The 27,385-nt window shown below is 42.4% G+C and overlaps 3 protein-coding genes across 8 annotated transcripts in view; 2 read left to right on the forward strand and 1 right to left on the reverse strand.

Annotated features, from left to right (window-relative positions):
- The window catches only part of C9H4orf17 (chromosome 9 C4orf17 homolog), a 147,509-nt gene that overhangs the window by 51,493 nt on the left and 68,631 nt on the right, over positions 1-27,385 (reverse strand). For 2 of the 5 annotated variants that reach the window (XM_053403996.1, XM_053403998.1), the window contains exon 3: positions 17,204-17,365. The exons of 2 other annotated variants lie outside the window; for them this stretch is intronic. The gene's annotated coding sequence lies outside the window, so the exon portion shown is untranslated. Of the gene's footprint in view, positions 1-11,455; positions 11,721-17,203; positions 17,366-27,385 lie in introns of those variants that run through there. One more of the 5 variants, XM_053403999.1, reaches the window with a different exon arrangement.
- Positions 3,932-18,594, forward strand: LOC128421333 (alcohol dehydrogenase 1B). 2 transcript variants are annotated; one of them, XM_053403990.1, is made up of 9 exons: positions 3,932-4,051; positions 4,812-4,913; positions 6,155-6,293; positions 7,615-7,702; positions 7,810-8,029; positions 8,429-8,692; positions 9,583-9,718; positions 10,245-10,383; positions 18,510-18,594. In XM_053403990.1, exons 1-9 carry the CDS (start codon positions 4,034-4,036, stop codon positions 18,520-18,522), a joined length of 1,119 nt encoding a protein of 372 aa, XP_053259965.1. In that variant the 5' UTR covers positions 3,932-4,033; the 3' UTR covers positions 18,523-18,594. The 2 variants fall into 2 exon arrangements, with proteins under 2 accessions (XP_053259965.1, XP_053259964.1); XM_053403989.1 differs by lacking the exon at positions 18,510-18,594 and adding an exon at positions 11,754-12,113.
- On the forward strand, positions 18,510-26,565 carry LOC128421335 (alcohol dehydrogenase 1B-like). The gene is made up of 9 exons (XM_053403992.1): positions 18,510-18,595; positions 18,997-19,098; positions 20,593-20,731; positions 21,752-21,839; positions 21,949-22,165; positions 22,578-22,841; positions 23,367-23,502; positions 24,004-24,142; positions 25,871-26,565. The coding sequence occupies exons 1-9, from the start codon at positions 18,578-18,580 to the stop codon at positions 25,893-25,895; spliced, it is 1,128 nt and encodes a 375-aa protein (XP_053259967.1). The 5' UTR covers positions 18,510-18,577; the 3' UTR covers positions 25,896-26,565.

Raw genomic sequence — 27,385 nt, forward strand, 5'->3', positions numbered from 1 at the left:
ATCGTGCTCTTTTTTTTTTTTAAGAAAGAGGGAAGGGGGTGTTGAAACAAAGCGGCTGATCAGCTGATCAGCAAGTGATTGGGAGGGGAGATAAGGGACTCTAGCAATAAAGGAGGCTGCCTGGGATCGGGGAGGTAAAGACAATGAACTTGCGAGGAGAGGAGACAGGAAGATTAAAGCAATGAGGAGAGAAATTAGAAGAAAAGGACGAGCTAAGGAAAAGACACTAAGGCAAACAAGATGGAAGGGGGTGTTGAAACAAAGCCGCTGAGCAGCTGATCAGCAAGGGATCGGAAGGAACATAAGGGACTCTAGAGATAAAGGAGGCAGCCTGGGAGCGTGGAGGTAAAAGCACATGGATCCTCAGGATTTTTGCACTGGGACACCCCAAATTCACCATCAGATCACATAGCATGTCCATGGCTACAGCCTGCACCAAAAAAACAAGTCATCCACTGTTTCGTAGGGTGGCAATGGCACAAAAATGTGGTTACAAAGCACGGATCCACATGGATCCTCAGGATTTTTGCACTGGGTCACCCCAAATTCACCATCAGATCACATAGCATGTTCATGGCTACAGCCTGCACCCAAAAAATCACACATCCACTGCTTCATTCAGAATTTTTTTCTTGTTTTCCTCCTCTGAAAGTTGCGTCTTATGGTCAGGTGCGTCTTATGGAGCGAAAAATACAGTATCTATCATCTATCTATCTAATCATCTCACAGAGTCAAAATACATGCTACATTATTTGTGGTTTTACTACACTGTGCCTACTTTGAAGGCAAAGCAGCTGCAGGGCAACTTCCAATCCAGAACATGTTCCTAATCCAGTTTGGGACCCCACAACAGTTTTCTGCTGAAAATCATTCTCCTCCCAGATAGTTAGCTCTGATATATACTGTACTTCCAGCAGAAACTCTGGAGGCAAATGGTTGCGGCTGGGTTGGTCAGCAGGGAGTTGTGGACTGAACCTTTCAAAATACCTCTTAAGATACTGTAACTGTCGTGCCCCCGCTGGAGGAAACCTCTTTGTAGGTGGATCTGCTGCTCCCCAAAGCAGATGCTACAGGGGAGCAGGTTATGTCAATGAACAGGGAGATGGAGCAGGAGGATCTGGGACCTTCGGAGGTGACTGCATCCCCAACCCCCTCCACAAGATACAGGGGTCCCAGGAACAGTACCAGAGGTAGAGGATGAGCTGCCACTGAGTCCAAGGAAGCTGTAGCATCTAAAGGTCAGCTGTAAGACAATGGAGTACCTGCCTGAAGAACAAGGGCTCACCAGGAGTAAGTGGCTCATTGTGGAAAAGCTACACCTCATGAGTAGACCAAAATTCTGAGGCAACCCAGCAGTGCATTTTGGACACTGAAGACTCATGGTTTAAACTCTCAAGTTTCTGGCAGAAATGCCACAACAACATCCTTACAGGAGCTTCTTGATGTTCCACCTGTCTGGTTACTACATCTGAGCTTGGAGTTGTTATTGTTGTTGTTTGGACCTTGCCTCATTTGTTGTGACTTTCCTTTTGCAATTGCCCATGTGAGTGGACTTGGGATTCCTACATTTGCTTTCATCTGAAGCAAGACAGTGACCAAGTTTTGCATGATGATTCCTGATATCAAGGAACAGGCTATTGCATATAATAGTAGTAATAATAATAATAATAATAATAATAATAATAATAATAATAGTATTATTTGTACCTCATCCATCTGACTGGGTTGCCCCAGCCACTCTGGGAGGTTTCCAACATTTATAAAAACATAATAAAACATTACAAGATGATGCAACATTTTTCTTTTCTTTTTGACTCTCAGGATTCCTAAGCATTGGTGGGTACAAAACTACTACCAGTCTATCTATCAGTGGCAAAGCTAAATATCCACTGACTAAATGCCAGGCTTAATCATTGATTTTCCTTGAATGTCAATATGCTTTAGAAATCAGTCAAGGGCAATGGGTTTAATATTTGCCTGAAATTTAAGGCTTTGTTAGGTATTCAGGGTGACGGTGCAAAATGTGTTTAGCAAACCTTTCCTCTCATTATAAAGCAAAGATCTCTGCGAGGGCTCTCTACAGGGTCAGAATATTTCAGAAGACACGCAGCAGAGGCAGATTTAGGGCACCGAGATGGTTCTGCTGCACTGGGTGTTGCAAGGTGTCTCAACTATAATGTAGTCAATTGAGCAGAACAGAAGGCAAAGGGGGTGGGGTGTTGGCCTCACATTGGGCACCGATGAAATTTTAAAGACCAAAGTCCGCCCCTGGAATGCTATGTGGGGTAAAACACAGGCAAAACACTGTTATAAACTATGTCAGTCATAATCCAGGAATAATAATAATAATAATAATCCCATGTGGCTAGGTTTCCCCTGCCACTCTGGGCGCTTACAGAAAGGAAGCAACCTTAAGGCCATGGAGAGATAGCATTGGTTCCTGATCAAATTGCACGGGGTAAACCTGTGCATTTCAAGAGGAGTACGTTACGGGAGGAGGTGTGGGGGAAGAGGAGACCTATCCACATATGGTAGGAATGCAGATTTGCTGCAGTGTTGGAATTCTGTGTTTGCAGAAATTATCAGCTATTGCTGGACGAGCACCCAGTTCTAGCATTACTAAATATTGGGCAACCTGCGGGCCTTCAGTTGCTTCAATGGAAACTGGTAGCCCTCAGCAGGCTGAATGGAAGTGGAAAGTTACTGGAAGATTAAGGGCTTTTCAGTGAAAGGCTGGCTTGATAAGATATGGCTTATAGCATCCTTGAAGCACTGGGTGTGTCAAAACAGGGTCATTAAAGGTAATAAATTTAATGGAGTAGGATAGCCCTTTCCTTTGTACGCAAATAGAGATGGACACTTGATTCAGCCTCCATTAACACAAATTAAATTAGGGAGGATGGAACACTATTTGAGAAATACATACTTAGAGATCTTCTGAGAATAGTGCATGAACACAATCTTTGAACAAAATACTTTTATTTCTGCACGATGAATAGCAAGTGTGTGCTTTGTACGTCCTGTTTTCTTGTCTCATGCTTTACTTTGTGAAAACGTCAATTTATTTTTTTTTAATTAAGAGCAGAGAAACAACCCTTTGTCATATGATTTTAAAAAATAGAAATCAAAGCAAAATATTAAAACCTTGATTCAGAAAAACAGCTTTTGTGTGAAGAGACTCGCTTCCTAAATCAGGAACTAGATGCAATGATGTAGAGACATTTGTCTTGTACAAGGTATTCAGTACGTCCTCCAACCCATTTACCCTGTACAATGTGGTTATGGGATGACTTTTTGTCCCTACTGCACTGCAGATAAGGAACTGGATTCCCAGCCACTGACACAGGATGTGTCCATGCTGCTTTTTATAACTGTGCTATTATTATCATTATTTTTTAAAAATGTGTGTGAGAGAGTGAGAGAGACAGAGAGCACGCAGCTGTAAACTAGTAATTCAAAAGACCTTTAGAACAGAACAAAGAGATGACAGCTGTACTTCAGAGCTGTCTTTCTCTGAAAGCCGCTTTTTCAGAATCTTGGTTGCGGCCTGCAGTTGATATAGCAAAATTACTAACATCATTTCCATTAAATTTATAAATTTAAATTTACTTGAAAACAAATTTAGATCTTTAATCACACACAGTGCCAGCCCTGCTGAGAGTAGACTCACTGACCAGAGTCGCCCATGGGGTGCGATCCACAACGGATGAGTTGCACAGTTTGGAAAAGATTAAAGCAAATTTTCATGGAGGATACGGCTCTTATTTTCTTGAGTGCAATCTAAATGTACGGTGTATTGTACTGCAGCTGAGGACTCTTAACCTACTTCCTTCAAAGTTGTGAAATTGCAGGTGGAAACAAACTGAACGTAGAGGAGTGACCACATTTCTTGGTGTTGAACTGGGGAAGGGCTATGTTTAGTTAAGATAAACGAAATATTTGCAGCAGAACCTTTGTACTTCTAGGAGGACAGACTAGAAGTTCTGAAACAACACAGAGGAAGCAGATACGGTATATTACAAAGCTCAACATCATGAGCACTGCAGGGAAAGTAAGTAGATGATTTCTTTTAAAGTTTTTTTTCAGCACCAAGATGCATAAATAGCTTAAAAAATTACAAAATAGGCTTAATGTATTGTACTATAAGCAGGAGCAATACATTCCTTGAGGTTCATCCAAGAAGTTCTTGGAAGTTTCATCTCAGGGGTTCCTGAAAGTTTCTTCTATTTTCCTCCTCCTGGAACGCCATCATTAATACCAAACCAGTGCATTTTAAACGTGCTTTCAACTGGGGAGGGAGAAACATCCAGCAAGTTGAAAACTAGCTGAGTGGTCATCAGAGCTTCAATCCAAAATAACTTAACCAGGGAGTAAGCCCTGGTGAAGATTGTAAAAAGATGTCTAATTGAAAGCCACCCTGAGGAATTTGGCTATAGGCAGGGCTTTTTTTCAGCTGGAACTCACCAGAACTCAATTCCGGCACTTCTCAGATGGGTGCCATTGCCATTATAAGGGAACAAAGGAGGCATTCATGGTGAGTTCCGGCACCTCTTTTTCCAGAAAAATAACACTGGTATTGCGGCACATATTACATATTAAACGTGCAGAGGATTGCAATGTTAGCTGTGTGGAAAAATAGTATATGATCTTCTGTTATTTCACAGGACATTGAAATCAGAGCTGTCACTGTAAATTGTTTTGAGATTTTGTAGAATCAAGTGGTATATACATTTTATTGGGGGTGGGGGTTGTCCAGGATAGGATTGCACAGTTACATACAGAAATACTGTTATGATATTCTATTATCTCAGGTCATTAAGTGCAAAGCTGCCGTTGTCTGGGAAGTCCTGAAACCATTTAGTATTGTGGAAGTAGAAGTTGCCCCACCTAAGGCACATGAAGTTCGGATTAAGGTAAAAGAGACAAACCAAAAATGGCATTTCTGCAGATTGTTAGTATCTGCACTAGGTAAAGGTACCCCTGCCCGTACGGGCCAGTCTTGCCAGACTCTTGGGTTGTGCGCTCATCTCACTCTATAGGCCGGGAGCCAGCGCTGTCTATAGGCGAGCCAGCGCAGCACACGGAAACACCGTTTACCTTCCCGCTAGTAAGCGGTCCCAATTTATCTACTTGCACCCGGGGGTGCTTTCGAACTGCTAGGTTGGCAGGCGCTGGGACCGAGCAACGGGAGCGCACCCCGCCGCAGGGATTTGAACCGCCGACCTGACGATCGGCAAGTCCTAGGCACCGAGGCTTTAACCCACAGCGCCACCCGCCATCTGCACCAGGGATGGAGAAATTCGATTCAGTTTGCACTTAAAGATAAATCTACCTAATTTATGCTTTCAAAAACAATATGAGAATGGGGAAGGGCTGCAGCTCATGGAGGAGCAGCTGTTTTGCTTGCAAAAGGTCTGAGGATGAATCCCTGGTATCTCCAGGCAGGTGTGGGAGAGTCCCTAGTCTGACTCTCTAGAGAGCTACTTCAGTCAATGTAGAAAATGCTGAGCTAGATGGACCAATGGTCTGACTCAGTATAACAACAACAACAACAACAACAGCTTGTACCCCACCCATCTGACTGGGTTGCCCCAGCTCCTCTGGGTAACTTCCAACAGAATATTAACAAAGGTCAACATTAACACTTTGAATTGTGCTTAGAAACACATGGGGAGTCATTGTAGATCTTTATAGCAAACATGTTTATATTAGATGAAATTTGCACTGAAATCCTGTTGAATTTTCACAAGTACTTTACTGCAAACTGATGTGGAAATGTGGGAGAGTTTTGAACCCCTGCAAGTTGCTATAGGAGAGAGATAGTGAGCAATATCATTTCTAGGACCAAGGTGAAACTCAAAAGCTCCCTGGTTATATTTGCTGTTGAATGATGGGTGTCAATTAAAGACTTCCTTTTTCAAAAAGCCCTGTTAAGTGGAGATCTTTAACCAGTCTGAATTAGATGTAAAATCGTTTTCACAAATGAAATTATTTTTAATTGCTTTAAAATATTTGTACATGTTGATCTGTTTGTAATTGTTTCTATGATTTATGTTTTTACTGTGATATCATTTTGATATGTCTTATGGGAAGCAATTCATGAACTGAATTTTAAAAAATAATATAAAATAAAAAACTTTTTCCTTTAAACCAGATTTTGGCGTCTGGAGTCTGTCGCTCCGATGACCATGTGCTAAGTGGGGCATTGCAGGTAAAATTCCCCATTATTCTTGGTCATGAGGCAGCTGGTGTTGTGGAGAGCGTTGGGGAAGGAGTTACCTGTGTGAAACCAGGTAAAGTAAAGCAGAGTGCAACCAGAAAATATCAACTCACAGCATTGGTCAACAAGGATCAAACGAAACTAGGAGAGCCAACGAACTGGTGGAAGAATAACCAAGAAAGTGTTTTCTTTAGGGAAGGGCGGTCAGCTCTGGGCCAGTGACTAGATTTTTAATGTAAATGCCAGAATTTGGAATCAATTGCTAGACATTTCTGAATAGGAGTCAGCAACATTATTTCTACTTAACTGGTGATATTACTACTACTACTATCACTTGCCAGGGTGGGTCACAACTACTTAAACTAGCAATACTAATTTAAAACAAATTGCAGTCAAGAGAATAGGGTAGTCCCTATTCTCAGGTGCCAAATACCAGGACTGCTATACTGCCAGTACCCCAAAATGTTGATGAAAGAGGAACTACCAAAAGGGCCCCTTCTATTGATTTGAATGTCCAAGAGCAGGTACCCCCGAACTTAGCTCTCCAGATGTTTTGGGACTACAACTCCCATCATCCCTAGCTAACAGGATCAGTGGTCAGGGATGATGGAAATTGTAGTCCCAAAACATCTGGAGGTCTGGGTTTGGGGATGCCTGCCCAAGAGGGTCTTTAGGGGAAGAGACAATATTTCAGCTATTGGGAATTAAACACTAAGATGAGCAGCTTGAATTGGGCCTGAAAGCAACCAGCGGGCATGCATGAAGGAGCAGCCTACACATGCACATTAAAGAACCCACTTCTTGAATTCAATTTGTGCTCCCCACTTCACAGCTAGCTGCATGAGAGTCTGCAACATTCATGACACACTCTCCAACATTGCTCAGATGAAAATAGGGACATTTCTCACTTCCCCCCTCCAACTGACCTTCCTCAACCCCCCCTCCCCAATTTTGTACTGTCCCCCACCCTAAAAAAAGCATTTCCCAACAGAGGAAGGGTAAGTGCCATCAGCACTGCACCAATGCGACACTGTACACATGCCCTCCACCATCTTGAGAAAACCCCTTAATCCTGATTGGATTTGATTCTTTGGTAGATTTACAAAAAGAAAAACACACTGCAATAGATAAATTTTAGAAAGGGGCAAGATTAGAAACAGACACACAAAGCATTAAAAAAAAGAAAATCAAGATTCCTTGCACTCCACTTTGGTTGGCTGTCTTGGCTCAGCTCAGCTGTCCCATCACACTGGCCACTGACCATGCTTGCTAAGGTTGATGGGAGTTGTAGTCCAACAACATCTGATGGACTGAAGGTTCCCCAAGCCTGTGGTATGTACTAGCTTGTCCAAATATTTTAAGCAGGCTAATGATGGTATTTTCATCATTCCCAGGAGACAAAGTCATCCCACTCTTTGCCCCACAATGTGGAGAATGCAGCACATGCAAACATCCCAGAGGCAATCTGTGCAAACTCTGCGAGTGAGTTGAAGTTGTTATTTGAAACAGTATTGGAAACACCAGCAGTGCATATGTTGGATTAAAAGAAACACAACCCAAAGCACGATTTTCCTTTCTTCATCTTTTAGCCTTGGTGTCCCTACTGGATTAATGCACGATGGCACCAGCAGGTTCACTTACATAGGCCAACCGGTCTACAGCTTTGCCAGAACTAGCACCTTTGCAGAATACACCGTGGTGCATGAGTCTGCAGTGGTCAAAATTGATGCTGCAGCTCCTCCAGAAAAAGTGTGTCTGATTGGCTGTGGGTTTTCTACTGGCTATGGTGCTGCCATCAACAGTGCAAAGGTAAGGAATAAACATTGGTAATGCTCATATTCAGTGTGGGGAATTTGTGGCAGGTCTAGACAGAAAGAGGAGGACAGGTGGGCTCTGGGCCTCTGGCACAGAACCAGGTGAAAGCACAGTCAATACAGTAAATGAATCAAAACAATATAAAATAGCAAAGCCACCAAATACCCACCAATCCACTGTGACCTGCATTCACGTTCTTGCTACAGACATAGTTCTCCAGCATCCCACCTCTCTCTTGGATGCTTTGAACATCAAGGAAAAATCCCATCCACAACCAATTGCCCAGGGGGAGCACCCTTGCCATCATATACCGAAAGAGAGACCCAAGTACTGCATGGGGTTGGATTAGATGGTCTCTTCCAACTCTACAATTCTATGACTCTATGATTTCAGGTGGAGCCTGGTTCAACCTGTGCCGTTTTTGGTCTGGGAGGAGTTGGCCTCTCAACTGTCATGGGCTGCAAAGCAGCTGGAGCTTCCCGAATCATCGGGGTCGACATCAACAAGGATAAATTTCCCAAGGCTAAAGAGATGGGAGCTACAGAGTGTGTCAACCCTCTGGATTTCAAGAAGCCCATCAATGAAGTGTTGTATGGCTTAACAGACGGTGAAGGTGTTGACTATTCATTTGAAGTGATTGGGCGCACAGACACCATGGTACATGCATGGAGAAAGGATTTTACTGTCCTATTTAGAAAAGGGAAGATGGCATTTCCTGTATTCCTGTTCTTCAGTGGTTCCTATTTTTCACTGGGTTGTGATCTGATAATCTGTTGCAGCAAGGGCCTTGGGTTCTGAGACAGTAGAACGTGTCAGAGTTTTAAACATCCTCCACCCATTGATCAGGTAACTTATGGAATAATGTGGGATGGGACTCAGGCATGAGGGACTCATGGAGGGGTGAGAATGATCCTTTTGGGTGATTCTTCTCTCCCACATAAGCCCACCCCCCAGCATCCCTTCCCACATTCTTCAGAAGGCCCTCACCATCCAAAAAGGCTTTCCAGGGTGTGCATGTAGCTGGACAGGGACGCGGGTGGCGCTGTGGGTTAAACCACAGAGCCTAGGAATTGCCAGTCCGAAGGTTGGTGGTTCAAATCTCCGCAATGGGGTGAGCTCCCGTTGCTCAGTCCCTTCTCCTGCCAACCTAGCAGTTCGAAAGCACGTCCAAGTGCAAGTAGATAAATAGGTACGGCTCTGGCGGGAAGGTAAATGGCATTTCCGTGCGCTGCTCTGGTTCGCCAGAAGCGGCTTAGTCATGCTGGCCACATGACCCGGAAGCTGTACGCCGGCTCTCTCGGCCAATAAAGTGAGATGAGCGCCGCAACCCCAGAGCCGGTCACAACTGGACATAATGGTCAGGGGTCCCTTTACCTTTACGTAGCTGGACATGGGAGGAAGAAAAGATAGGGATGTTTTCTTCCATTGCTATTAATATGCTTTGAACAGTAAAATCTTTGAGAGGTCTGACTGCATCATGGGAGGTGATCATGGATGGTATTTCTCCCTGGCTTGATTCAAGAGTCATGCCTTTGGATTTCCCCCAGACTGCTGCCTTGGCTTCCTGCCACATGAATTATGGCACCAGCGTGGTTGTCGGAGTGCCCCCTTCAGCTTCTGAAATTACCTTCTCTCCAGCGCTTATCTTCACAGGGCGCACTTGGAAAGGATCTATATTTGGAGGTATGGGCCTACTAGCTTTCTATCAAAAGGGCACATTTCAAATTCTGAGAGAGTGTTGAGGGCACCCGTCACAAAATAGCTTGGGGTGGCAGCGGGTTGTGCCATAAAATGTCTGTCATGAGGAGCATGGCATAACACAAAATTAGAGAAACACCTTAATTTGTTCATTATTTCCCCACCCCCAGCAAATACAATTTAGATTTAGATTTTTAGATTTAGATTTAGATTTAGAAAAAAATCACTTACCCTGTGAAAATACATTTAAGATCTCATACAGTTTGGCCCTCTGTAGGCTTTCCACGCAAGTTCTTGCCCCATAATTACTACGTTAGTATCTCCTCTATCTCCCTCCCACCCACAGATCTGTCATAACATCAAGTCCAATCTCATTGCATAACCCAAGTTCAAAGACCGTTTCAGGCTATAAATTTGTGGGACTGCCAGAACTTTAACCAACGTTTTGCTCATTTATTTATGGCATTGTAATTAGAGTACCATATCTTAACTGTGCACTTACTGTTTTCAGGTTGGAAAAGCAAAGAAGCTGTCCCCAAGCTGGTTTCAGATTTCATGGGGGGGAAGTTTGCTCTGGATCCACTAATTACCCACACTTTGCCTTTTGATAAAATCAACGAGGGCTTTGAACTGCTGCGTTCAGGAAAAAGGTAAGACCTTTCCCCACCCCCACCCCTCAAAGTGTAGTGGAAAAGGCAGGGTGCCATTCTGAGAGTCATAGCCATAGTCATTATAAGATTACACAATCTTCCTCTGGAGTGACTCAAGCTAGGAGGTTGTTTGCGTTGTAGACTAAAAATGGATGTATGGGACTTCCAACACAATGTTGTATTGCAGAGTTTTTCTGTACAATGTGGGTAAGGGGGGATTGGATCCAGTTCCCCTGACTGCAGTGGCTTGCTGACCTGTCAATCACATGACATCACTATATTGGGTGCCCAGGTTTTCCTTTGTAGCATGAGCTGGGCTTGCATACACATCCCCCAACCCCTCTCCAGTTTTACTCAAGACTCATTCACTCCAACACCCCCCCATAAGACCTAGATTTAAAATGAAGTCTACGCTTTATTCATCTACCCAAAAAAAATGTGGCCAAAAAAACCCAAAAACAGAGAGATTAGCTTGATCATGGTTAGATTCTAGTACTGAAAGTTGCATGAGCTATTTACGTACAAAGAAACAGAAGACAAAATGGGGAAACGGACACCTCAAAGAATGAAAATGAATAACTAAATGGGACAATGAAACCCAGGTAGAAACAACGCAATGTACATCCATGCAAATATGGATGTTCACAAGCAAGACCTCCGCCACAACTGTGGCCGATCCACATCTCATTAGGCTGAGCAACAATTGATTTATAAACTGAAATTGATACTGTTTTGGATGGGGCAATGAAATTACACCCACAAACTGTTTACCTTGATGCTTCTGTTAGGGACAAATATGCCTTTATTTCAGCTTCCTGTGATGGCATAAATGAATAGAATCAACTTGTTGTGCTTTTTCTTGTGCAATTCTTTTTCTTGGAATCACATTTATAAGCTTATCACCTGGCTTCTTATTTCCTCTTTTTCACACCCTTTTCTTCTCTTTTTCTTTTATCACTTTATTCCTTTATAAATGAAATCCTTCTAATAAAATGTTAAGTATAAAAAAAGTTTCCTATTTCTGTACAGGTTCAGACTTCCCTCTCCACCCCCCACTCTGAAAATTACTCACTGTGTTTGCTATATGCTCTTCCTTTTTCTGCTCCTCTGACTGTAAACTGTGGTAGTTGTGTTAATATTGAATTTGAAAACGTTGTAACCCACCTGGAATGCGATGGCAGAGGGTGGATAATAAACAGAATGATAGGATGGTGCTTAAAAGATCACCTTCCCTTAATATCAACCGGATCAAGCCTTTCATTAGAAATTTGTGGCAAGATCTTAAACCTACTGAAATATTAGCCTATTAACATTAAAAATCTAGCAGATATTATCACCCTTCCATTTAAAACTGTTTTTTAATGTTTCAGTATTCGCACTGTCCTGGTATTTTAAAGTCCATGGTGAGGAGGAAGAATACAAGACAATGACCTTTGCAAGCTCAGATTGCCACATTGCCTAGTAGGACATATGTGAAAATGACTGGATTCTGCAATGTCATCACGTTTTTCCTCCAAATGCAACAGAAGAAAATTACCATAAACACAATCTTAGGTTGTGATTCAAACTAGCAATATCCTGTTTATTGAAGCAACAACACAAATAATTTTTATCATGTATTTCAAAGGTGAGAGGTTGGGTAGTTTAGGCAGCTGTCTTATGTATATTTGGGAGCAAGTCACACTCAACCCAGTGGAGTATACATGCTGCAAATCAGTAGCTTCTAATCTCTCTACAGAGATTCCTAAGAATTGGTGGGTACAAAACTACTAGTCTATCTATCAGTGGCAAAGCTAAATAGCCACTGGCTAAATGCCCGGCTTAATCATGTTGATATTTTCACCCCCCCACTGACAGAATCTCCTGATCTAAAGTTTTGAGAAAGGAGGGGGCGGAAACTGCTATTCTCTTCTTCCGCTCCTGACTGATTGCCTGACTGTGTGTGGAGAGAGTCCTATCTATGTAGTGACTAGATGGCTGAATGGGAGATGTAATACTCATGAAAGCCAGTAGTTCGTTAGTTTTTAGTAGCTATTAGAAATAAAAGGTGTTATGCTTCACAGCTAGCTTCCGCGTTATTTATACTCTGCATGAGTCTGGTGCTCACAATGCACAGTTGTGGGTCCAGTGCACTGGGACCTGCTTTCCAGGATTGGAAGGTCTCTGAAAGTCCTCCAGTCGCCTAGCCCAGTCGGGGCAGAACCAGTTATTGAGCCCAGTCGCTGCACATTGGTTGAAAGGCATACTGACAAATCATTGATTTTACTTGAATGTCAATATGCTTTAGAAATCAGTCAAGGGCAATGGGTTTATTAAGTATTCAGAGTGACAGTGCAAAATGTGTTTAGCAAACCTTTCCACTCATTATAAAGCAAATATCTCTGCTAGGGCTCTCTGCAGGGGCAGAATATTTCAGAAGACACCCAGCAGAGGCAGATTTAGGGCATCGTGACGGTTCTGCTGCACTGGGTGTTCCAAGGTGTCTCAACTATAATGTAGTCAACTGAGCAGAAGAGAAGGCAAAGGGGGAGGGGGATGTTGGCCTCATACTGGGCACCGATGAAATTTTAAAGACCAAAGTCCGCCCCTGGAATGCTATGTGGGGTAAAACACAGGCAAAACACTGTTATAAACTATGTCAGTCAGAATCCAGGAATAATAATAATAATAATAATCCCATGTGGCTCGGTTTCCCCTGCCACTCTGGGCGCTTACAGAGAGGAAGCAACCTTTAAGGCCATGGAGAGATAGCATTGGTTCCTGATCAAATTGCACGGGGTAAACCTGTGCATTTCAAGAGGAGTACATTACGGGAGGAGGTGTGGGGGAAGAGGAGACCTATTCACATATGGTAGGAATGCAGATTGCTGCAGAGTGTTGGAATTCTGTATTTGCAGAATGTATCAACTATTGCTGGACAAGCACCCAGTTCTAGCATTACTAAATATTGGGCAACCTGGGGACCCTTAGTTGCTGCATTGGAAACTGGTAGCCCTCAGCAGGCTGAATGGAAGTGGAAAGCTGCTGGAAGATGAAGAGCATTTCAGTGAAAGGCTGAAAACATTAGGGATGATGGAACGCTATTTGAGAAATACATACTTGGAGATCTCCTGAGAATAGTGCATGAACACAATCTTTGGACAAAATACTTTTATTTCTGTACGATGAATAGCAGATGTGTGCTTTGTACGTCCTGTTTTCTTGTTTCATGCTTTAATTTAAATCAGAACCAGTGAAGGCGGTGAATGTCCTGTGTGAGTGCCTGGAGGCAGTTGGAGGATGGATGGTGGCTAACAAATTGAGGTTGAATCCTGACAAGACAGAAGTACTGTTTTGGGGGGACAGGGGGCGGGTGGGTGTGGGGGACTCCCTGGTCCTGAATGGGTAAATGTGCCCCTGAAGGACCAGGTATGCAGCCTGGGAGACATTTTGGACTCACAGCTGTCCATGGAGGCGCAGGTTAATTCCATGTCCAGGGCAACTGTTTATCAGCTCCATCTGGTACGCAAGCTAAGACCCTTCCTGCCCACAGACTGTCTCACCAGAGTGGTGCAAGCTCTAGTTATCTCCCGCTTGGACTACTGCAATGTGGGGCTACCTTTGAAGGTGACCCAGAAACTGCAATTAATCCAGAATGCAGCAGCTAGACTGGTGACTGGGAGTGGCCCCCAGGACCATATAACACCGGTCCTGAGAGATCTGCATTGGCTCCCAGTACGTTTCCGAGCACAATTCAAAGTGTTGCTGCTGACCTTTAAACCCCTAAACAGCCTCAGTACTGTATACCTGAAGGAGCGTCTCCACCCCTATCGTTCAGCCCAGACACTGAGATCCAGCGCCGAGGGCCTTCTGGCGGTTCCCTCATTGCGAGAAGTGAGGTTACAGGGAACCAGGCAGAGGGCTTTCTAGATAGTGGTGCTTTCCCTGTGGAACGCCCTCCCATCAGATGTCAAGGAAATAAGCAGCTATCCTATTTTTAAAAGACATGAAGGTAGTCCTGTTTAGGGGTGTTTTTAATATTTAATGCTGTATACTCAATTGGGAGCTGCCCAGAGTGGCTGGGGAAACTCAGGCAGATGGGCAGGGTATAAATAATAAATTATTATTATAAATTATTATTATTATTACTTTGAGTAAAAGGCAATTTAAAAAAAAATTAAGAGCAGAGAAACAACCCTTTTTCATATGATTTTTAAAAATAGAAATCAAAGCAAAATATTAAAACCTTGATCCAGGAAAACAGCTTTTGAGTGAAGAGACTCACTTCCTACATCAGGAACTAGATGCAGATGATGCAGAGACATTTGTCTTGTACGAGGTATTAGGTGCATCCTCCAACCCATTTACACTGTATGATGTGGTTATGGGGTGCCTTTTTGTCCCTACTGCACTGCAGATAAGGAATTGGATTCCCAGCCATTGACACAGGATGTGTCCATGCTGCTTTTTATAACTGTGCTATTATTATTATTATTGTTATTATTATTTTCAAAAAATGTATGTGAGAGAGTAAGAGAGACAGAGAGAGAGACAGAGAGCACACAGCTGTAAACTAATAATTCGAAAGACCTTTAGAACAAAACAAAGGGATGACAGCTGTACTTGCATTTGAATCTAAATTAGCACCAGCATGAAAAACAAAACAAAAAAACCCAACGGGGTGGGGGGGAGACACAGAGCTTGCAAATCACATTTTCTTGCTTAAGGGCACTAATGTTTAACAGGAGGTGGATTGTTGAGATTTCTTGTGACTTGGCTGAGCCAAAAATTCTCCAGGACAAAGGATAGTGGGATAAAGGGCACTTCCATACTGTTACTACTTTTGGATGGGATTGAATCACATCCTGGAATATCCTGGCTGTGGATCCAACTTTTTGCAGTAAGGTAGGTGATGGAGAAATGCAACAGAGACTGCAGATTAACACTTGCTTGATGCAATGTTATCTAATCTCTCCACAAACAAATCAGGCTGAATGCTCATTAGTTTGTCCAGATTAAGGTGGTTGGGGGCCTTGGTGCAATACCCCCCAAGCCCCCTTCCTCCCAAAAAAGGAATGCATTAAATAAGGTACCACCCAAAAAAAGTATTGTAGTATCTCATAGTCCTTAACTCTTTCTTTGCGTTAGAGGACAGTGGGAGTTTCGGGCACCGCAATCTCACACAATCTTGCGCCACAAAAGTTTGCATTGAAAATGACAATATTAGTGAAAAGAACATACAAAAATGCCTTGTATTGTTATATTATATTGCTTGCAAAAATGTGCATCACTCAAAACTGCAAACAAAAAAGTGAGACTAGCAGATAAGACAAACTACAAAGAATTCAGCTGCCATTGTGGTACAAAGGAAACACCATCCTTTCCAGATTTGTCAATGGGATTCTGGAGGTGTCCTTCCACAGCTATTCTTGTTAGTGAATTTCCCACCCCCCATACAACATGCCAGGCTTCATTGGTGTCCTCTCGCAAGAGATACTGGGTGTGTTAGCTCCTGACCACAGTTCTTTATACCAGAAGTCTAGTGACTGTTCACTGTAGGATTTCCATTGCTTAGCTATTGCTACTCCATCTGCTACCAACTGCTGGTGTGAAATCAGTTCTGTGAAGTACAAAGACTCCAACAAAGAAACCAAAGATGTCAGAAAGCAGCAATTTCTATCCAACCTTGTCTTCATTATAATCTGCTACAGTTTGGTTTTCTCCAAATACTGCATGAATTGTGTCACTGTTGGTTATTTAACATAATTTATGTAATTTACATAACGTTTAACTTATGCGATTATCCCACTATTTCAGTTGTAAGGAAATAGCAAAACAATATTTAAAAAGAGTCATTAATTACATATCTGTTGTGGGGGTTTGAAAACAACAAGGGTTGACTGAATACCAATCACATCCGTTGGATTGGTACTGACCATATTCGCTAGATTGAATTCTTTTCTGGACATGGGATAAAAATGCAAACAGTTGCAATTTCTGATTTTGTTTCTGACAGAATTACCTGACATCCCTACTGGGTTCTGTCTTTATGCTTTACTCAGTCATTGGTGCTGAAATCTCAATAAACACTCCATTCTGGAAGCTTTCAACAATGGGATATAATGATATCACATATGATAGTAAGAATCTTTATCCAGTTGAGGCTGGTCAATTAAAGTGATTAGGGCTACTCGGAGTATGACTTAGTTAGATACAGCGGGACCAAAAAGAGAATCTGGATGTTACAGGGGACTGCCCTGTCATGAAACTCCAGCGTACACAAAAATGTGTGTGCAATTCACAATAAACTGATTTCTTGCACGGTTATTGTGATACAAGCTAACATAAAAGTTTGAAACACAGCTCTTCAGAGCTGTCTTTCTCTGAAAGCAGCTTCTTCTGAATCTTTGCTGCAGCCTGCTGTTAATATAGCAAAATTACTAATGTCATTTCCATTAAATTTATATACTACTTGAAAACAAATTTATACATTGCTTGATAAAATGAAACAAAACCTCAAAGATAAAACAATAAGTTTGAGAAATCTTTACAACAGTAGTTTAAAATATGCAAAAAGTTAACCTACTAAAGGCGATTAAAATCCTTATCAACTTTCTAAGCATCTGGGTAGGCTTGTTTAAACAAGAATGTTTTTGGCAGGCACAGAAAAGAATACTTGATATTAATGCCATCATAAAATGCCATCAATCAAGGCCCATACCCAATTCTCTCTTTCATCTGACAGGTTTTACATAGACAAGATGGTATTTCGGGGCCCTTCTGAATCCACAATCCTATTTTAAGTTGTGCCATTTACAACCCATGAAATGAAGAAAGGTACCTGGATACTTTTTGCTATGTGTGGGTAATCGTGGAAATGATACCTAAAGTTGAGCCTACTTCTACCCCTCAAGTGCCACAGGTGAAGTTTGTTTCCAGGCAGCACCAATTCACAGGTTGCAGGTTGCGGCTTGCTTGAATCTTCCTCCGCACAAGATATTCCCTGTACTTGAAAAACCGGCATGTCAGGAACAAGGCTAGGCTGGAAAAGCCTTTCCCCCTGATGTTAAAGGGCACAGATCCTATGTGGGTCATATGCAATGACCAGGGTTCCCTTAAATCCCTGTACTCACTAATGGCTATTTGCTGGTTGGAACTTCTTGAATAGCATTAGTGGTGGAATATTCCAGCTCCTGCAAAAATTTACAAGGCTACAAAAAGGCGAACCACGCAGTCGGGCACAAAGTAGAGGCTATGGGCGGAAGGGTAATTTAGCACCTGAACATCACATTTGAGAAGGAGCCACTGTTTAGGCACGATGGGGTGCATCTATCTGAATCTGGCAATAATGCATGGCTCACAGACATCTCAGAAGGCTTCAAGGCTTGGTTGCAGATGTAATGGTGTGATGGCAAACCCTATTGGCTTGGGTGGCAGTTAAGGCATTGGGTAAACCATCGTTTTTGGTGGAGGGGAGGTTGTACCCTCTGCTTGCCTCTCAAGTGCAAACGGATATTCCATTAAAGCAGTGTTTCCCAAACTTGAGCCTCCAGCTACTGTTGCACTACAGCTTCCACCATCCCTAGCTAGTAGGAACTAGTGGTCAGGGATGATGGGAATTGTGGTCCCAAAACAGCTAGAGACCCAAGTTTGGGAAACCCTGCAAAGGGATCTGGAAGGAGTGGCTTCTGTTCTGAAGCCCAGGCAGGTTCGTACTTGATGTGTGTCATTAGGAGCCTCTTTGCCTTGAGTTGAGCCCACTGATATACAGGCGGGCTGGCACTTAAACTGGTTTTCCCAATGCCTGACCAAACCCTTCATCTGTAATCAATAAAGTTGTGCCAATATTTGACCCAAGCAAAGTGTCCCGTGTGTTTATGTCAAGGATGGTCATGGGTGATAGGGGCATGTGGCTCACACAATGCGTCTCTACAATTCCCACCCTTCACAGACTTATTTCCTTGAGTGCAATCTAAATGTACTGCAGCTGAGGACTCTTAACCTACTTCCTTCAAAGTTGTGAAATTGCAGGTGGAATCAAACTGAACGTAGAGGAGTGGCCACATTTCTTGGCATTGAACTAGGGAAGGATTAACTTTATTTGAAAGATAAGCCAAATATTTGCAGCAGAACCTTTGTACTTCTAGGAGAACAGACTAGAAGTTCTGAAACGACACAGAGGAAGCAGATACGGTAGATTACAAAGCTCAACATCATGAGCACTGCAGGGAAAGTAAGTAGATGATTTCTTTTAAAGTTGCTTTTTCAGCCCCAAGATGCATAAATACAAAAAATAAAAATAGGCTAATTGTAAGCCACCCTGAGGAATTTGGCTATAGGTAGGGCTTTTTTTCAGCTGGAACTCACCAGAACTCAATTCTGGCACCTCTCAGATGGGTGCCATTGCCATTGTAAGAGAACAAAGGAGGCATTCATGGTGAGTTCCAGCACCTCATTTACTAGAAAAATTGAACTGGTATTGGGGCGCATATTAAATATTAAACATGCACAGGATTGCAATGTTAGCTGCGTGGAAAAAATAGTATATGCTCTTCTAATATTTAACAGGACATTGAAATCAGAGCTGCCACTGTAAATTGTTTTCATGTTTTGTATGATATTCCATTATCTCAGGTCATTAAGTGCAAAGCTGCCGTTGTCTGGGAAGTCAAGAAACCATTTAGTATTGTGGAAATAGAAGTTGCCCCACCTAAGGCACATGAAGTTCGGATTAAGGTAAGAGAGACAAACCAAAAATGGCATTTCTGCAGATTGTTAGTATCTGCACTAGGGATGGAGAAATTTGATTCAGTTTGCACTTAAAGATAAATCTACCTAATTTATGCTTTCAAAAACAATATGAGAATGGGGAAGGGCTGCAGCCTTGGAGGAACAGCTGTTTTGCTTGCAAAAGTCTGAAGATGAATCACTGGTATCTCCAGGCAGGTGTGGGAGAGTCCCTAGTCTGACTCTCTGGAGAGCTGCTTTCAGTCAATGTAGAAAATGCTGAGCTAGATGGACCAATGGTCTGACTCAGTATAATTAACAACAACAACAACAACAACAACAACAACAACAACAACAACAACAACAACAACTTGTACCCCACCCATCTGACTGGGTTGCCCCAGCCACTCTGGGTGCCTTGCAACAGAATATTAAAATCACAACAAAGGTCAACACTAACACTTTGAATTGTGCTTGGAAACACACGGGGAGTCATTGTAGATCTTTAAAGACCAGTGTTATACGGTCCTGGAGGCCGCTCCCAGTCACCTGTCTGGAAGCTGCATTCTGGAATAATTGTTGTCATAATTGTAGTTTAAGGCAGATTCCTGTGTTCCTATGAGAATCAAAACACACCCATTTTTCAAAATTCGCACTTCTCCAACTTTTGCAATGCCAAGTAATAAGTGTAAAAATTCATATAGTGGTGTAAAATGTGCACTGGTGTAATACTGGTGTAATGCCAGTATTAATGAATATAATATACAAATATGCTTGATATTAGACAACTTATTTTGCACTGTTGTATATTAGGCAAAATTGCATGGAAACATGTTTATATTAGAAGAAATTTGCACTGAAATCCTGATGAATTTCCACGAGTACTTTAAAATAAAAATCTGCAAACTGATGTGGAAATGTGGGGATGTTTCGACCCCCTGCCCTTGGAAACCTTGCAGGTTGCTGCAGGCAAAGGATTGTGAGCAATATCATGAGAGGGGGTGTTTCTAGGACCAAGGTGAAACTCAAAAGCTCCCTGGTTATTTTTGCTATTGGATGATGGGTGTCAATTAAAGACTTCCTTTTTCCAAAAAAAAACAACCCCACCCTGTAAAGTGGAGATCATTAACTCAGTCTGAATTACCGTATTTTTCTGTGTCTAAGACTGTATTTCCCCCCAGATTTTTTAAGTTTAAAATTGGGGGTCATCTTATACACAGAATGTTGCAATTAATTATTTCTTAATTTTGGGCTCAAAAAATATGGGTCGTCTCATACATGGGGGCGTCTTATATACAGAAAAATATGGTAGATGTGAAATTGTTTTCACACATGAAATTATTTTTGATTGTTTTAAATATTTGTATAGGTTGATCTGTTTGTAATTGTTTCTATTATTTATGTTTTTACTGTGATATCATTTTGAGATATCTTATGGGAAGCAATTCATGATCTGAATTTTTAAAAATAATATAAAATAAAAAACTTTTTCCTTTAAACCAGATTTTGGCGTCTGGAGTCTGTCGCTCCGATGACCATGGGCTGAGTGGGGCAATGCACGTAAAATTCCCCGTTATTCTTGGTCATGAGGCAGCTGGTGTTGTGGAGAGCGTTGGGGAAGGAGTTACCTGTATGAAACCAGGTAAGGTAAAGCACAGTGCAACCAGAAAATATCAACTCACAGCATTGGTCAACAAAGATCAAATGAAACTAGGAGAGCCAACCAACTGGTGGAAGAATGACCAAGAAAGTGCTTTCTTTAGGGAAGGGCGGTCAGCTCTGGGCCAATGACTAGATTTTTAATGTAAATGCCAGAATTTGGAATCAATTGCTAGACATTTCTGAATAGGAGTCAGCAAAGTTATTTTTTACTGATATTACTACTACTACTACTATCACTTGCCAGGGTGGTTCACAACTACTTAAACTTGCAATATTAATTTAAAACAAATTGCAGTCAAGAGAATAGGGTAGTCCCTATTCTCAGGTGTCAAAGACCAGGACTGCTATACTGCCAATACCCCAAAATGTTGATGAAAGAGGAACTACCAAAAGGGCCCCTTCTACGGATTTGAATGTCCAAGAGCAGGTACCCCCGAACTTAGCTCTCCAGATGTTTTGGGACTACAACTCTCATGATCCCTAGCTAACAGGACCAGTGGTCAGGGATGATGGAAATTGTAGTCCCAAAACATCTGGAGGTCTGAGTTTGGGGATGCTTGCCCAAGCGGGTCTTTAGGGTCTGGTGGGGCTTTCTGTTTCCGGTGGTGGAAAATGGCGGATCCCACACGATTGGAATTCAGCCGTTCTGATAATTCAGGGCTGATATGGCGGTAATTAGCCCTGGCAGCCTCCCCAGGGCAGGGGAGGACTGTCTCAATGACCCACGATTTGCCCCAGATTGCCGATGTGGCAGACGGCAGGGGCACTGGGTCACGGAGCAAGGGACGGACTGACACTCCTGTGATGCCACCCCATAGTCTGCAATGTTCATGACATACCCTCCAACATTGCTCAGATGAAAATAGGGACATTTCTCACTTCCTACCTCCAACTGACCCTCCTCAAACCCTCCCCCCAATTTTGTACTGTCCCCCGCCCCCAACAAAGCATTTCCTGAATATTTTAAGCAGGCTAATGATGGTATTTTCATCATTCCCAGGAGACAAAGTCATCCCACTCTTTGCCCCACAATGTGGAGAATGCAGCACATGCAAACATCCCAGAGGCAATCTGTGCAAAATGGGCGAGTGAGTTGAAGTTGTTATTTGCAACAGTATTAGAAACACCAGCAGTGCATATGTTGGGTTAAAAAAAAAACACAACCCAAAGCACAATTTTCCTTTCTTCATCTTTTAGCCTTACCGCCTCTGGATTAATGCACGATGGCACCAGCAGGTTCACTTACAAAGGCCAGCAGCTCCACACCTTTCTCGGCACAAGCACCTTCACAGAATACACCGTGGTGCATGAGTCTGCAGTGGTCAAAATTGATGCTGCAGCTCCTCCAGAAAAAGTGTGTCTGATTGGCTGTGGGTTTTCTACTGGCTATGGTGCTGCCATCAACAGTGCAAAGGTAAGGATTAAGCACTGGTAATGCTCATATTCAGTGTGAGGAATTTGTGGCAGGTCTAGACAAAAAGAGGAGGACAGGTGGGCTCTGGGGCTCTGGCACAGAACCAGGTGAAAGCACATTCAATACAGTAAATGAATCAAAACAATATAAAATAGCAAAGCCACCAAATACCCACCAATCCACTGCATGTACACTCATGACCTGCACTCATGTTCTTGCTACAGACGTAGTTCTCCAGCATCCCACCTCTCTCTTGGATGCTTTGAACATCAAGGAGCAATCCCATCCACAACCAATTGCCCAGGGGAACACCCTTGCCATCATATACCGAAAAAGAGAGAGACAAGTAGTGCAGGGGGTTGGATTAGATGGTCTCTTCCAACTCTACAATTCTATGACTCTATGATTTCAGGTGGAGCCTGGTTCAACCTGTGCCGTTTTTGGTCTGGGAGGAGTTGGCCTCTCAACTGTCATGGGCTGCAAAGCAGCTGGAGCTTCCCGAATCATCGGGGTCGACATCAACAAGGATAAATTTCCCAAGGCTAAAGAGATGGGAGCTACAGAGTGTGTCAACCCTCTGGATTTCAAGAAGCCCATCCACGAAGTGTTGTATGGCTTGACAGACGGTGAAGGTGTTGACTATTCATTCGAAGTGATTGGGCGCACAGACACCATGGTACATGCATGGAGACAGGATTTTACTGTCCTATTTTGAAAAGGGAAGATGGCATTTCCTGCATTCCTGTTCTTCAGTGGTTCCTATTTTTCACTGGGTTGTGATCCGATAATCTGTTGCAGCATGGGCCTTGGGTTCTGAGACAGTAGAACATGTCAGAGTTTTAAACATCCTCCACCCATTGATCAGATAACTTATGGAATAATGTGAGATGGGACTCAGGCATGAGGAGCTAATGGAGGGGTGAGAATGATCCTTTTGGGTGATTCTTCTCTCCCACATAAGCCCACCCCCAAAATCCCTTCCCACATTCTTCAGAAGGCCCTAACCATCCAAACAGGCTTTTCAGAGTGTGCATGTAGCTGGACATGGGAGGAAGAAAAGACAGGGATGTTTACTTCCATTGCTATTAATATGCTTTCAACAGTAAAATCTTTGAGAGGTCTGACTGTGTCATGGGAGGTGATCATGGATGGTATTTCTCCCTGGCTTGATTCAAGAGTCATGCCTTTGGATTTCCCCCAGACTGCTGCCTTGGCTTCCTGCCACATGAATTATGGGACCAGCGTGATTGTCGGAGTGCCCCCTTCAGCTTCTGAAATTACCTTCTCTCCAGTGCTTATCTTCACAGGGCGCACTTGGAAAGGATCTATATTTGGAGGTATGGGCCTCCTAGCTTTCCGTCAACAGGGCACATTTCAAATTCTGAGAGAGTGTTGAGGGCACCCGTCACAAAATAGCTTGGGGTGGCAGCGGGTTGTGCCATAAAACGTCTGTCATTGAGAGCATGGCATAACACAAATTTAGAGAAACACCTTGATTTGTTCATTATTTCCCCACCCCCAGCAATGCAATTTAGATTAAAAAAAAATCATGCTCTTACCATGTGAAAATACATCTAAGATCTCATGCAGTTTAGCCCTCTGTAGGCTTTCCACGCAAGCTCTTGCCCCATAATTACTACGTTAGTATCTCCTCTATCTCCCTCCCACCCACAGATCTGTCATAACATCAAGGCCAATCTCATTGCATAACACAAGTTCAAAGACGGTTCCAGGCTATAAATTTGTGGGACTGCCAGACCTTTAACCAACATCTTGCTCCTTTTTTATGGCATTATAATTAGAGTACCATATCTTCACTGTGCACTTACTGTTTTCAGGATGGAAAAGCAAAGAAGCTGTCCCCAAGCTGGTTTCAGATTTCATGGGGGGGAAGTTTGCTCTGGATCCACTAATTACCCACACTTTGCCTTTTGATAAAATCAACGAGGGCTTTGAACTGCTGCGTTCAGGAGAAAGGTAAGACCTTTCCCCACCCCCACCCCTCAAAGTGTAGTGGAAGAGGCAGGGTACCTTTCTGAGAGTCATAGCCATAGTCATTATAAGATTACACAATCCTCCTCTGGAGTGACTCAGGCTATGTTGCCCTTGAAGTTCCATTATCCACAACAGAACTTGCACATCACTGTCTTGAAACTGAAGACAACTGCTTAGCTTGGGAGCATATAGAACAACTGCTCTTGGGTGTTGTTCTCATGCACCTTCTCCAGAATGACCCTAGGAGCTAATCCTCAGTGGCTGGCTCAACTCCTTCCACTCAGATTGGCTCCAAGCAGCACAAGGCCAAGAAGACTTGATCATGGTTAGATTCTAGTACTGAAAGTTGCATGAGCTATTTACGTACAAAGAAACAGAAGACAAAATGGGGAAACGGACACCTCAAAGAATGAAAATGAATAACTAAATGGGACAATGAAACCCATGTAGAAACAACGCAATGTACATCCATGCAAATATGGATGTTCACAAGCAAGACCTCTGCCACAACTGTGGCCATTAGGCTGAGTAACAATTGATTTATAAACTGAAATTGATACTGTTTTGGATGGGGCAATTAAATTACATCAACAAACTATTTACCTTGATGCTTCTGTTAGGGAGAAATATGCATTTGTATTCAGCTTCCTGTGATGGCATAAATGAATAGAATCGACTTGTCGTGTTTTTTCTTGTGCAATTCTTTTTCTCGGAAACACTTTTATAGGCTTATCACCAGGCTTCGTATTTCCTCTTTTTCACACCCTTTTCTTCTCTTTTTCTTTTATCACTTTATTCCTTTATAAATGAAATCCTTCTAATAAAATGTTAACTATAAAAAAGGTTTCCTATTTCTGTACAGGTTCAGACTTCCCTCTCCACTCCCCACTCTGAAAATTACTCACTGTGTATGCTATCTACTCTTCCTTTTTCTGCTCCTCTGACTGTAAGTTGTGTTAATTGTATTGTATTGAACTTTATTACGGCCATTGGCCCATCACACGACAGTTTCCCATACCAACATAATGTACTTAAACCTCCAAATTTAAAACCGCCAAAACTTACAAAAAACAGACAAGAACCAAAGCAAAACAAAAACAAAAGACCAACATCATACATTACAATAAATTTGTAACATAAACATCGCCCTCTACTCATAAATTAGTAGAAGACATCAATGGTGATATCACCTAATTACATCCTAAAACATAGATCATAGTTTAGAGGGATTATCCGAGCCGCACAGGAGTCCGTTTCTCTTCTTTAGGGATAGAACGCTGATCAAGAATCTGGCAACCATGAGTGATCTTAGGGGGTCATCATCATTTAATAGATATCTCAGTTTGGCTTCATTCGTATCATCAGCAATTCCCTTTAGATATTGAGCAAGAAACTTGCTCCTGGCCGATGAGTGAAATGCACAATCAAAAATTATGTGATGCAACGATTCCGGTGCCAGTTGTGTTAATTGTGTTAATACTGAATTTGAAAACGTTGTAACCCACCTGGAACGCAATGGCAGAAGGTGGGTAATAAACAGATGAATGGATGGTGCTTAAAAGATCACCTTCCCTTAATATCAACCAGATCAAGCCTTTCCTTAGAAAGTTGTGGCAAGATCTTAGACCTACTGAAATATTAGCCTACTAACATTAAAAATCTAACAGATATTATCACCCTTCCATTTAAAACTGTTTCTTATTGTTTCAGTATTCGCAGTGTCCTGGTGTTTTAAAGTCCATGGTGAGGAGGAAGAATACAAGACAATGACCTTTGCAAGCTCAGATTGCCACATTGCCTAGTAGGACATATGTGAAAATGACGGGACTCTGCAATGTCATCACTGGCAATGCTCCATTATCAACACGTAGGCCTATCCCAAGACCATCACGTTTTTCCTCCAAATGCAACAGAAGAAAATTACCATAAACACAATCTTAGGTTGTGATTCAAACTATCAATATCGTGTTTAATGAAGCAACAACACAAATAATTATTATCATGTATTTCAAAGGTGAGAGGTTGGGTAGTTTAGGCAGCTGTCTTATATATATTTGGGAGAAAGTCACACTCAACCCAGTGGAGTATACATGCTTGAAATCTCTTTACAGAAATAAATTTGGTACCGTTTTACATTGTTAATAAATATAAGATATGGAGGTTTCTCGGTGATCCACAAATGATATCAATTTCCTGAGAACTCCTTAAGGAAAATTGCTGTAATTTTTGTATGTTCTGATATGAAATTCTGGCAATGGCAAAATAATACAAGTTTTTTGCTGCTTAAATTCCAGGGTGGGTGTGCTTGGTGCCTTATATTGCAAGGAGTGGTAAACTGTATGGATTATATCATAAACACCTAATAAAAATAGCTATGAATTCCAGTGGACTTCCATCACTAATATTTCTGTTTCTCCAGGCACCTTTCACAGAATCATAGAGTTGGAAGGGACAATGATTGTCATCTTTGCATATTTAAATAAAAGTATTAACAGTAAGAAATAACTGAGATAATCCTAAAACCTATCAAAAGGTTTTTTTAAAAAACTTTAGTGAGGCCTATATTATTTATTTATGTTATTTATTTATTTTCTATACCGCCCTATACCCGAAGGTCTCATGAGATGTGCTTCATTGGTTAGGAAATGTACCTATTTCAAACCCTATTGTATAGAGTCTCTTCAGACACCTACCCAAATGCGTAAGGGCATAACTTCTATACCCCGGCATTCTGAAAGGAGAGTAAGCACATTCAGCTAAATGCCCTTAGCATTTTCCCCACATGTTCTGGAGTCTCACATTGTCAAGAGTGCTGATCATAGGAATGTTTTTAAGGGTATTTAGCTGAATGTCCTTAGAATCTTCTTTCAGACCTTCATGATGAACACACAAAGGTCCAGGGTGAAGCAGGCAGGGCCAAGCACGGCTAGGGATGTTGGGAATGTGTGCCCCTGTGTTGTTTTTATGCTGGATGAGGCCCTGGCTTGGAAGGGGAGTTTAGCTTGTATTTTTTCCACTGGCCTGACATCTTCTCTTCAATACTCCCAATATTATCTAAATTCTGTTGTTGTTTCGTCGTTTAGTCATGTGCGACTCTTCGTGACCCCATGGACCAGAACACACCAGGCACTCCTGTCTTCCATTGCCTCCCACAGTTTGGTCAAACTCATGCTAGTAGCTTCGAGAACACTATCCAACCATCTCGTCCTCTGTCGTCCCCTTCTC

Source organism: Podarcis raffonei, chromosome 9 (genome assembly GCF_027172205.1).
Source record: "Podarcis raffonei isolate rPodRaf1 chromosome 9, rPodRaf1.pri, whole genome shotgun sequence".
Taxonomy (NCBI): Eukaryota; Metazoa; Chordata; class Lepidosauria; order Squamata; family Lacertidae; genus Podarcis; species Podarcis raffonei.